This window comes from Ostrinia nubilalis, chromosome 18 (genome assembly GCF_963855985.1).
Source record: "Ostrinia nubilalis chromosome 18, ilOstNubi1.1, whole genome shotgun sequence".
Classification (NCBI taxonomy): Eukaryota; Metazoa; Arthropoda; class Insecta; order Lepidoptera; family Crambidae; genus Ostrinia; species Ostrinia nubilalis.
Genome location: NC_087105.1, coordinates 6,546,402 through 6,559,647, shown reverse-complemented (window position 1 = coordinate 6,559,647; position 13,246 = coordinate 6,546,402). Strand labels below are relative to the sequence as shown.

The 13,246-nt window shown below is 35.0% G+C and overlaps 1 protein-coding gene across 1 annotated transcript in view; it reads left to right on the top strand.

The window, feature by feature from the left end:
* Window positions 1-294: 294 nt before the first annotated feature.
* LOC135080870 (cell adhesion molecule Dscam2-like) overlaps window positions 295-13,246 on the top strand; it is a 99,364-nt gene continuing 86,412 nt past the window's right edge. The window contains exons 1-2 of the mRNA XM_063975598.1: window positions 295-455; window positions 8,448-8,489. Coding sequence (XP_063831668.1) covers window positions 8,459-8,489 — 31 coding nt within the window. The 5' untranslated portion in view covers window positions 295-455; window positions 8,448-8,458. The remainder of the gene's footprint in view (window positions 456-8,447; window positions 8,490-13,246) is intronic.

Below are 13,246 nucleotides of genomic sequence, written 5' to 3'. Positions count from 1 at the left end.
AGCATTGCGTTCAACTACACAGCGAAATAGTAGAAAGGAAAGGTATAAAAGCTTTACCCTTTCTAAAACACGTAAATAGAGGTGCGGGGCGTTCGGTTCGAATGGTGGCACACACACACTGCCCGCGCCTCACATACGGCGAATAAACGACGTGAAATGGGAAAAAAGTTAAATATGTATGAGTGCGGGTAAATATATAAATCGGTATATAGAGGCGTTTATGTATTGAGGAAGAGCGCTCGGCAGCCGTCCTCAGTCAGTCGCGCGCGAACCACTGGCCCCGGTGGACCGGCGTCGCTGCCGTCTCGACTCAGATTTGGCGCGATGCATCCCGAAAGTGCAAAAAGTAGTTCAAAAACCATTTAAACTGGAAAAGAACAATGTAGATCCAGTGTTTGTGATATGACTCGAATTTTGATTGTTATTGGAAGTGGTTCGGAAGTTTGTCGAACGCGGTAAGTGTTCAAAACTTTTAAAAAGTTGTTTTAAATAACATAAAACCCACACTATTCGAATACCTTTTATTGAGATTATAAATTGCTCATGTAAATTATTTCTCTCGACACTTTTATGTCGAGGAAATTGACACATGAAAAAGTACACGTTATTTCGTTCTCAAATAACTTTTTGTCGATAAAAAGTAGCGTTTTTTACTTAGAGGGTTTCCCCTGATTTACATTAGATCAGAAATAAATTTAAAATCGTAATATGAGTATTAAAACAACGTGATTCATTTTTATTACTAGGTACTATGTGGTTTAGGCCATAAAGTATTTTACTGATATTTACTCACAAACTACATTAATTTGACTTTAAAATATTCTGTCTGGTTACTCTTTGGTCTTTGTCACTTCTTGTTGTTCCATGGTGGTGTCCAATGACAAGCCGTAAAACCGCGGTATTGTTCCTTGGGCACGTGCGATGTCTTAAAGTTAACACCTGTTTTATCATTCAATTGAGGATTCCCAAACATTAGTTTGTGGTAATTCCAAGTTGTTTATAATTATTTCTTGTACTAAAGAGCTGTAAGAATCAGGTTTAAGGCATCCTAAATGATAAATAAAAAGAAAACAAAATCTTTTGAAAGATAAAGTCTGTAGAATGAATATCGCGAAGTAACTGACTAACTACGCAGATTATTCTAAACAAAAAAGTGAGCTCAATACAGAAATAGACCTTGTACAATGTTATCTCTTGATTTCGCGAAACTTTGATAAATTGACTGACTTATAACTTTGTTTTGGTAAAATCATGCAAATTTTAAACTGATTTAGTGAAACTTACTGAAGTACCTACAAAATGTTTCTGTTTTAGAGTTTCCACAAAAAATACAAAGTTTTATTTTATCGACTAAACTTAAACCAACTATTCAACATTAAGTTTGAGTAACAAAATAACTAGTTAAACGATTTATTTTAACATTTCTACTAAAAATTTTACGTTAAAACGTCTTCTATTTGCGGTCCGTAGACAGTCGTAGCAGCATACCGTAGTTCGTAGCACCAAAATAGCTACGAAGTGCTACGAGCCGGCTCTATTGATTGCTACCGAAATAACATGGCATTCTGAAGTCTTCCCGCTAACATAGGAGATAATATTTCCGCTTATAAGGCAAAACGATATATTGGAGCAATTTGTTTGCCCCGGACGCAATTTTCGCCTGACAGTTAAATTAGTCGAGCCTCAACAAATGAAATGTCTGTTGCTGAAGCCCGAACCTACACCAACATGCTTATTAGGGGAGTTTTTGGGGCGCTTATGTTTCAATTTTAACAAGCCCCCGTTGGTTGCGGAATGATTGTTAAATGAAACATGTGGCATTGCTGAGGAAGTAATGGCCAAGTGAAGGAAATTTTGTGCGCTTGTAATTACATGTTTGAAATAGAGGAATAAACACACGAGTGTTTAAATAAATGAGCAGCCTTCGCCGATTTCAGGTGGAGGTTTTATTTTTTAATGTGTGAAATTCGCCGTTTTAACAAGAGATGGCGTGATCTATACATTAGATTGCGATATGGTTCGGGTTGTTGAAATACACTGTTTATGATTTTGAGATAGCCGGTAAAATACAATCCATTAATAACGGTTCTAAGGATTTTAAAAGGGAATTAACTAATTACATTTATGATAATATTAAATTTGCATCTGCGAACTACGGACGATTCATCGCTGCCACTCTAACTGCACAGTGCACGCGTTTCACAGTGCTGTATATTAAAATATTGCACGTTTTGTCCGAGCTCGCATAATCCGACGACAAATAAAGTCACCTATCTCCTGTGGGACCACGGCATATTGTCTGGATACAATGAGGAGAGTCAGGTGTAAAAATATGTGCATGTTTCAACTCCGCCTGGACAAAGAGTTTTCATTTAACCGCCGTATTTTGTATCGAGCAGGATTTTACCGTAATCCCGTCATTATGCGTCGTGCTTGGTAAATTGTAATATTTATCATATTTTAAGTATTTAACGTAATAATTTGATATAAATCTGAATATCGCTGAATAAATTTAATGTAAGCGCTTTATAATTCACTTATTTTATTGAACAAAATTTTCTTTTAACGTAAACATTAATAATTGAAAAAGAAAATTCAATTTTGTTAATTTAAATGATGCGTTAAAAGATTTAATTTCAAATGTAAGGGCGAATATTAGTGGTATTTTTCTTATAATGTGCAGGTTTAAATAAAACTGAGCAAAAGTATTTTTTCAGACGAAAAAGTTGACGTAAAGTTTACGTTTACGTCGTAAACCAATCTTAAATAAGTTATGAACACAAAGTAATTTTACACTATGTGTGATTCACCTGGAAATAGAACTCTCCTCTGGGTCATCAAAGTTCATCGCTCTGCTCACGAAAGCTTTGTAGAAGAAATTAATATGTTAGTTATTGAAAATGAGTCCTCAGTTACATAAAATAAATAAAAAATAAATATCCTTGGACATTTTACACCGCGCCGCTAGTCCCAAACTAAGCAAAGCTTGTACTATGGGTACTGGACAACGGATATAAACGTACTTAAATACTTTTTTTTTGTAAATACATACATATTATACATAGAAAACACCCAGACCCGTCACAGAAATTAAAATTCATCATTTCAATTTCTGCCCGGCCGGGAATCGAACCCGGGACCTCTCGGCATAGTAGTCCGTTCTGAACCACTACTCCAAACGGCCGACAAATACATAATAATAATAACATGAATAATACGGCGTAACAAATAATACATGAATAATAATTAATATTTTTCCCGATTTTGCCCTTGGCTTCACCCACAGAAATCCTTTATTGCGCGCGTTCCTGATTAAAAAACCGGGATAAACTATCCTTTGTTCTTTCCCGTGACTCAAACTATCTCTATGCCAAATTCCATCAAAATCAGTTCAGTGGTTTAGGCGGGAAAGCGTGACACCCAGACAGAATTACTATCGCATTTATAATATTACTAATTCTAAGGCTTCCTTTGGTTAGTGAAGCAAAATAATTGGTTGAGTTCTTTTAGTGAGGTTTCAAAGTCTTTTCTAAAAGCAAATATACCTACAGGGTATGTAATTATGCTCACATAAATTATGGCTCGTATCACGGCAGACCAGTCACTTAGATTGCCTTTTGTTTCTGGATACCCGGCTTATTGCCACAGCCTGCTTAGCATAATTGAATGTGGTTGCCGCTTAGAGCCTTGTACCTCTAATCTCTGTAAGCTGCGTGATGCACCGGTTAGGGCATTTCTACCTGTCAGGGTATGGAGTACGGTTTTGTAACAAGGCCTTTTAGTATGCTTTATTCATAGTCATTTATCGCATCCTAGGTATGAGTGTAGCTACAGGTGGCAAGATATTTTACAGATTATTATTATAAGTTCGCCGGGTCAGATAATGTAAACACAGCTGACCCGGCGAACTTCATACCTCCTTCTTTGAAAATATTTTATAGCCTATGTTCATCAGCGATAATGTAGAAACCCAAAGGTAAAAGATTTTTTAAATCGGTCCAGTACAAAGAAAGAATTGTTTCAATACAAAGAAACAATCGAATCTTTCCTCTTTATAATATTAGTGGAGATTAAAATAAAATTGAATCTTAACCAGAAACATGATCAAAGTATTGGATTAAAATTGATAACATGTGATAGTACGTAAGTCTGCCTTAAACACACAAGCACTTAATCTTAAGGGTTCCTTTTTTCAAAAGGTGTACTGAACCCTAAAATGTGAGGACAACCGGACAATGGCCGTATTGATTGCCTATGGCAATAAAAAATCTATCGCCGTGCTCCACATATAATAATGGCAATTGTGAGAGTTCTATTCATTTTTATCTATATCTGTATATGTAGTATGATACGAGTAGGTAGTTAGTAGTACTTGTAGCGGAGTTCTGAAGTAGGTAAGAACGTCCTACACATACACTTAAAAAGGATTTACTTACAGTAATATTTTATAGGCAAGGCAAAATATTTTTTTTTACAATATTAGCGTTATGTAATTGACTTGACTAAATAAGATTATAGATAGTAGAATTTTAATTTTCGCAACTAAGGCTGGGTTGCACCATCTTACTTCAACTTTTGCAAACGTCAAAAATCTGTCAAACTCCATACAAAAAGCACCGGTTATCGTTACAGTTACCGTGAAAGTGAGGTGGTGCAACCCAGCATAAGTTTTTGTATTATTAACATTAACGGAAACATGAATACTTAAGCTGAGTTGCACTAACTTAATTTAACGGTAACTATAACTGATGCTTTTTATATGTCGTTTGATAGATTTTTGACGTTTGTTAAACATGGTGCAACCCAGCCTTAGTTATCCAGTACTAAACCTCCACAGGGCTTTAGATAATTGTGCTCATGATACCAACCCAAAAATAGTAAACATTCCTAACGACTGCTATCAACTATTTACATAACACGTTAGGCGTGAACCCAAAATAAATTTTATCGTAACTACCGTTCCAGGCAGATGAATCATTCCCCGAAGATACCCTTCCTTAATATTAAATTTAACGACGTATATTAAGGGAAAATATTCAATATCGGGAATGGACTCCGTGAACGTATTCTAATGAGCCCGACTCTGAGGTTTTATTACAAGTTATTATAATATTCGTACGATTATATTTTATTTCGTCATTATTTTATTCCTTTTCTCCATTTTTTCTACGTACGGGTTATGTGCCATCGAATAACATTCGTTTATTTCGATGTTATCGTGTTCTTTTATTTGGCATCGAAAACGTGACATCGCCATGTTTCAAAATCTTTAACAACGGATTTATAAAAAAAACTAGGTAGGTATTTCACAAAAATTACGCGTAGCTGTATTTTTTAATTATTGAACATCTTCCAAAAGCATAGGGAAATTGCTAACTATGACTTATGTGAGATTCTTATCTAATAATAGAAAATATTTTAACAATGAAAAGAGGGATCTTAAACTAGGTATATTAGGTTTGAAAACAATTGAATTATTCAATCCTACTAAATTAATGATACAAAAAAGTTTCAGAAAAAGTGAAAATATTACTAAACTTAACTTACAAAATTATTTTAAGGCAATAAATCTTACTTGCAAGAGATTGCTAAATTATTCATGTTAAAAGAATTGTTTCCAAAATACACTAGAAAAACCTGAAGTTTTTTAAATAATAAGTTTCCAACCACAGCAGTTAACTGTGAAGTTGTTCATCGCTCTATTATAAGTACAAGAGATGGCCACCACCGGTCCAAGAAGTTCGAGTGGCACGAAACTAAAACTTTGAGGCATTGGACGGTTTTAATTAACTCTCAAATTATCGAGTTCAAATGTTTATTTAACGATAGTAATAAAATCTGAAGTTCGAGTGTAATTAACGATTCGAGTAAGTGCTCACAATGAACTGGCTCGATAACGAATTTTCAATTCTTGAAATAAAGGGTTAATGACTTATTTGCAAACAAAGTGGATATTAAATTTTATGGATTAATTCTTGAGCTTTCAATATTAGGTACGAAAGAGTGAACGATTTACGTGAAAAGTTTTATTAACAATGGGATATCGTTACAAATTACTTTTTGAAACTGAATGAATTAAAGTACATACCTACTTTAAATACTTCTCAGTACGGCTAGCACGAAAAACTTTCGAGTTCAAATCGTTTGCGTACTCGAATCGCCATCAAAAGATTTAGTAAGAAAACTACAACAGCGCCCTTCTGAACGTGTCGTAAAGTGAACTTAGTATGAAATGTGGTTGCACGAAACTTATTCTGAGAATCAAAATTATCACTTTATCGTTTCATTCGAAGATTGAGTATCGAATTTTATCGAATACGCAAACGATTCGAAAACGAAAGTTGTTCATGCTAGAGGTACAGGAGACTTTTTATAGGTATAAACAAATTAACTTTTTCCGAACGAATTAACTTTGTCCGTCTGATTTAGCTCAGTTATGATAGGCAGCTATTTATGATATTTATCCTAACAAAAAAAAAGTATTTTAAAAAAATGAGTACTTCAGGCTTAACTTGAGGTGCTGTCGTCTCTACATACTAGGTCTCAGAAAGTAGTTAAACAATCCATTCGTATGAACTTCTGGTCTGCAAACACTAAAGACATGCCATTTTGTTTGAACTACCCGGAGCTGACTCGGGGACCTTCCATATTAAGCACACAATATCAAAACTAGTGTAACCTGAACAAAACACACCATTTTGGACTCTATTTTTACTGGCATATGGCCACCTAAAACGATTTGTCGCCTAGCAAAACTAGCTAGCGTAACTGTAGTTTTAAGTTCTCTGCTAATTATTTTTAACCGACTCAGCTAAATAGTTTGTGTGGCATTTAATTCTGAGTAATTTTAATTACATAAAACTTAAAGCGCATTAACTTTTATTTGTGAGTACCATGGCTCGCCGTAGATAACACAAAATTCCACTAAAAACATTTTCATTTAAAATATTGCGAAGACACTGTCAAAAAGTTATCAGATCTCATGTAGAGCCAAGCTTCTAACTCTACACGACCTAACTCTATAAGCCCCTAACTTCACAAACTCTACTCCTTAGTCAAAATATGTGACCCGGCCGTTTTACTACCGTGGTAGGCGATGATGAAAAATTTATTCTCTTTACTGTAATACCTATAATAATTCTTGTATAGCCCGACCAGGAACATAAAAACCCTCGCCATGTTGCGGAAAACTAATGGTACTAATTTCTTTTAATGGCAACAGTAACTGAAAACTTCATTGACATGTCACCTTGCATGTCAGTCTATTGCTGTCAAAGTGTAAACAAACTTTATTTTAAATGTGCGCAATTGATTTTGTGAATTAAATTGCTAAAATCTTTTTATAGTCGTGAAAGAAAAGTGGTTCACAATGTGTTAAAGTATTTGTCGAAGAGAAATACTAAGGGTTTGGGCAATATTTTCATTGAATAATGTTTCCGACAAAGGTTGTCAAATTGACTGACATGTTTATCGCATAGTACAGTCCACTATGAAAATTAGCTGTGGTTTGTTTCAACTACCTATTTTAAAAATGTTTGTCACTTTCTAAGTGTTGAATTTTATGGAATTGGGAAAGAAGTACCGAGTTTGAAGCGTTCATGAGCAAACATTGCAGTTGAATATTCAAGTTCTGAATTTGATTATTGATGAATAATAAAATAAATCCTACTAGCTCGATTGATGGTTTCATTTAATTTATTTAAACCAGGTTACCTATAATAATATTTTTTCGTTAATTTATGAAAATATCAAATTAGCCCGTACTAATCCTGAATCCTGATACATAAAGTTAGCCTATTAATTTAACACAGGTACGACTGTACTCAGTGTTGCACTATCAAATGCAATTGACGCACCTCTATGCCAGGGTTTTTATGTTCCTGGTCAGGCTATAGTAACTTGTTTATTATACATGTACAGTCGACAGCACATCAAGTTATAAATTTTTGTTGCAAAATAGCCTGTGTTACAACGAGATAAGATGCCACTGTGTTTAGGTTGATGTGCTGTCGTTCGTACATAAAGTATAATAGCTTAATTATACAATGTTCAGGCTCTTATTGGAATATGTTTGTATGTCTTAGGGTAGATTTGATCAAACAAGAGCAAATATTAATCTCAGAATAAATCGTTAATTATTCGACATTTTGACATATTTCCCATAATACCTACTGAAACTATCAATGTGCTAGTTATATACCACAGAATAATAATAAGTACTACGTTATACTAGGAGTTATAATCGGATAAAAGTTTGGTCGAATCGGGCCTTAATGGTCTATCTATACTCTTTTTCATTTGTTTATTTCTGTTTCTTTATCTCACCTATCACAACTACGAGTACTTAAGGTGCTAGTGAGATCTTTATGTCCGAAGTATTTATCATTATGCCTTCCTTCATACACATCTGCAACCTTATCAAAACTGATTATCATTTTTATTTCCAGATCCGGACAAGATGGTGCCGATTATATTCGCAGTGATATTAGGTGAGTGTCAATTTGATTCACGCTCGCTTGTCTCAGACGGCTCATGCGTGTGAAACGCTTACTTACGCTCATGTAATTCCGTCATATATGTATATAGAAGACGAATATCTAGATGTAATAATTACATCTTGGAATTTCGGTCTTCGAGTTTCATTTACTTGAGTGATTGGCTGGTCTTGTCACTAAATGTAATAAATATTAATTAAGTATATTTATATTGTTTACGTAAATAAAACTGAATTTATGTAGGTAATATAAGAGTAAATAGGCAGAGAAGACGTAAGGAGACTTGTAACAGAGGTGAGTCGTTACAAAGCTGATTTTTCTCTGCACGTTTGATGGTTGACAGTTTCACACAAACTGTGACATGTCGAAAGAGCAACGAATTCACGAAGTTGTTAGCTCGATAAACTTTCATAGGTTCTGAGAAATTGACTTTGATAGAACTCAAACTCTGTCTACAGTGTTCTAAAGCTCGGTCTACAGTGCTAAATATGCAATATTACAAATGGATTTATCAAACCAATATTAAATTTTTGGCGTGAATGTAATAAACATCCATGCATCTACAATCTTTTGCGTTAATAATATACGAGTAAGTTCAGATACTTAGCTTTCATTTAAAACGGGCCGGATATAATGAACCTTATTAAATCTTATACCTTTCACAATCACATTTCAAGATGAAAATGTTCTCAATAATCCAGCAAAAGATCTGTACAGACAATCACAATAAGCTTAACACAGTAGCATCTTATGGTAGTTGGAATAATCGCCATATTGGAACAAAAATGTCAATGACAAAAGGACGGCTGCCGATGACAGAGTAGGGACGGGCAATTATTCCCGCCTCGCGATAATGAGATCACATATCACTTGTAGCCTAATTAAGGTAATGGACATTGTAGCACTGTAGCTATGCAAGTTGGTATTGATATATTAAGGTCAATAAGGCGCTACCCTTGTCCGTTTTTCTTTTGTGTATGACAAAGGAGCCTGAAAGCCTTTCGGCTCGGCATTTATCTAGGTAGGTATTTTTACTCGTATACTAAACAATGAACGCCTCAGATGTCTTATGATTAGAGTTGGACTGTATCGATTAATTACTGAAGCTCCTTGGTTAGATTCACACACATAAGAACATCTCTATTATCAAGTAAATATGACTAGCCATGATTTAGAAGTCGCGTTCAAGAAACTAGGTTCCATTGCCAATCCTATTTACCATTGTTGACACATTAGAACATAATTGTTACAAAATTGCACATAAAGACTGCATTGCTTCGTCGTTTGCAGTATATCCAAGAAAAATAAATAATAACAAGTATTTATAACACGAATGAATGCACAATTCTTTTTTATTTATAGCTAAAAGATAGCGTTGGACAAAAGCTCAAAAGCGTTTCTAAAATCTGAAAACGACTATGCATTTAAATAACAAGACTTAGTTTCAAAGAGATATGAAAATATTATTTGTGAGGAGATTTTCAGTCGTCCACAGTCCGTTGAACAAAAAGAATGAAGAGAGTCGAAAGAAAAAAAAAGATGTGAATGAGGTTTCGTTTGCTCAAGGTATGTAGGTGCTGTAGCCAAGTATTGAGCTTGAAACACTTATGCGTCTTATTATAGGGGCTATTTTAGAACAAAGTGTAGTCCTATGTACCTACTCTTGATTAACCTGTCTCCTACTTTCAGACGCATTTAGGAATCCAAAAGGGGTGTGGTGCAGGACTAATAGGTATAGACAGTACATAGTATTTCATGTTGTTATATCTTTATTTATGAGAATAATGCCCCTTTTCACTATCAATCCCTAATTTTTAAGTGACCCCTATGGGTAACATAATAGAAATTTTGTTTTTATAGGGGTCACTTAAAAATTAGGGATTGATGGTGAAAACGTAACTGTTTAAAGCTGTACATGTACACCGTTTAGGAGGAAATCGTTAATCGTCGATACTTATCTAATTTTAATTTATTGCATTGTCACATTCTTTTTGTCGATGTGTGAGGTAATGTAAAATGTTACATCACCCTAACTACCTCAGAATTCATAACCTACTGATCTCTAAAATTAGGTCTTGCAAATATTGGGTTATTCCGTACCAAACACTTATTTGTTTGCACTCGCCTCCAGCCGTCTGAGGCGCGCGGGTAGTTAACGAGAGGCAGGCAAACACATCCAAGCCCGACTCGAGATTCAATCACAGGATTTAATTCCAGATGGAGGGTTTTTAGACGAAATCGTTTTTTTATTCTGTTTGAAGATTTCGATGGAAACTATGTTAGTCTACGGTTACGTCAGTGGGAAATAGAAATTGTCTTCAAATTGCGTGGGATGTCATTTAATGAATGATGCTTGGGTTAAAGAAATGATGTTGAGGTTACCTGAAGAGACTAGAACATTTTCTCGAGCATTTGTATGTAATGTAACGTTCTTGCGAATGGTACAATATGGTAAAATGTACGACGTTTGGTTCATAAAAGGGTGACACTAGAACATATCATAATATGTTCTAGTTTGTACATGATATGTTAGTATGTTGAGTTTATCTCTTACTATAATTTTTTGTAATTATGTGACACATTAAGGTGACTATAAACTAGAACATTTACTTGTAAGAGATAAAATGCAATGAATGAAACCCTAATAATATATGCAATAAACATATATGACTATGACTAGGACTATGACTAATGAAATGAAAGCCTAAAGTAAAGGAAAAGTAAAAGAAATTAAACATTTCGGTTTTTCAAAGTCGTATTACATCTCCTGTATCTAAGTATACGATGTAATTTACTCGTAGTACCGTAGCAAAGCGAACATGATCTTGAAGAGTTTTCTAAAGCGGAACAAAGAAAGCTTTGCAGAGTACAGAAAATAACAATAACTGACTCATCCTATTCAGTGAATAACTTTGGAAAGGTCAATTTGTATAGCTCGAGAATTTTTAATTATTATTTTAATAAACGAAGAGTGGAGTTTTAAAAATCCCGGAATATTTTTCTTCTGTGTTATTTTAACGTCGAAGCCCGAAATTGCGGGGGCATGGTATTACGTAGAATTCTTGGGAGCACAGAAATGCTACATGACGTAAAAAATTCAGCGGCTCTCTACTAACATGAATAGGATATAGAACGGTCTATGGCAGGAGAGTTGACTTTAGAATAACAATATCATTCAGCCAGTCCAGAATGAATAAGAAAATAGATGTGACAATAGAACATTTGCAAGTTTTCGTATTTGGTTGACCCAATTGGTTAGGTATTAAGACTCTATCTATTCTATTATCAGCTCTTGTGAATTTTAGATAACTCTTAAGCAGTCTATATGAAAATGTTAAGATGGAAGTTATTTTCAGGTGCACAAAGTTAAATTAATATAGTTTTTTATAAATATGATGCGACATGAATATTATAGGAAAGTTTGGATCAACTAATAAGTTGATCTAGCAGATTGTATTATGTCCAAATAACTAAATGAGTTCATACGATAAAAACACTTTAATGTTTCCCGAATCCCAATTTTCCGGGTAATGTTTCCAATTTTACTTGGCCCGAATACCTTATTCAGACTATTACGAGCGTTATTTGTTTTGAATTACCAAATCGTATCAGCGACTTGAAACGGTTACTCTTTCCTACTACAGAATACAAATTTACAGCCGTGTAATAGATAAGTAGTGTGTGTGTTTAAAGCCTAAATTGATATTAATAGCTTGAAGATTTAAGTTAATAAGAAAACGCTCTACCAACATAATGCATAATAACACGAAAATGCTTCTGGCTATTAAAGTGAGAGATATCAGTGCTCAAACAAAGCTCCATAATAACATAATAATAGTTCCGCGGAGGTAAACAGTTTCATTGTCAACAATTAATATAAACCGCCGCCCCGAGTGGCAATTTGTCGCCACTGATCGTTCAGGAGTCGACAAAGCGAGCGATGCCGTGGGCCTTATTGCACCACTTAATAAGGTCCAATTTGCTCTGTAACGATGATCGCGAGGATAGTCTTGCCTGACGGGGGTGTAATTAATCAGAGGTCAGAAGCAGAAGAGTCAGTTCTTGCAAGTGAGGAGCGTGTGTGACGTTGCTTAGGTGTTTATTTTTATTTTTTAATGTATTCTCGAATGTAGAGAATAGGGCCGGTACTTATTTTGAAACGGCGCTAAAGTTTTTAGATCTACATACATAAATCAAGCTAACCACTGCTTCAAGTTTCAATCACGTTTTGGGTGTTTCGTAATTCGTCGACGAAATCGTTTTCAATCAACAACACTTGGGTCTGACTTCTGAATGACTTCTACTGTAATCACATCTAAGGTTGTGCAGAAGTTACTCTGTATCATTGCGTTGGTTTCGCGATGTTTCGTTAAAATCCACTTACAAATTGCCACGGCCAAACATGTGTCACAGTATCCCACAATCTTTCTTTCTGAAAACAGATAAGTTAAGAGAAACTGGGGCGCTCTAGCACCGATGACAAATTATGTCCTCTAGTTTTCTGTTTCTAGGAAAATGGCGGTCGCAGTTTCGTGTTCATCTATTCCGGGCGCTTTGACGGACCAGCTTCCCGTTTCGGACGTGGAGAAATTATTACTGGCTGGGTTGTGGTACATAGAGAAAGCGTAAGCGGGGCGGGTTAGATTTATGTTATAAGGTCGTTTATACACGGCCGTAGCGCGTCTTTAGCAGTTACGTGAGCAAATCGGTATCTCATATGCATTCTTGATGTCTCAGAAACACAATGTAGG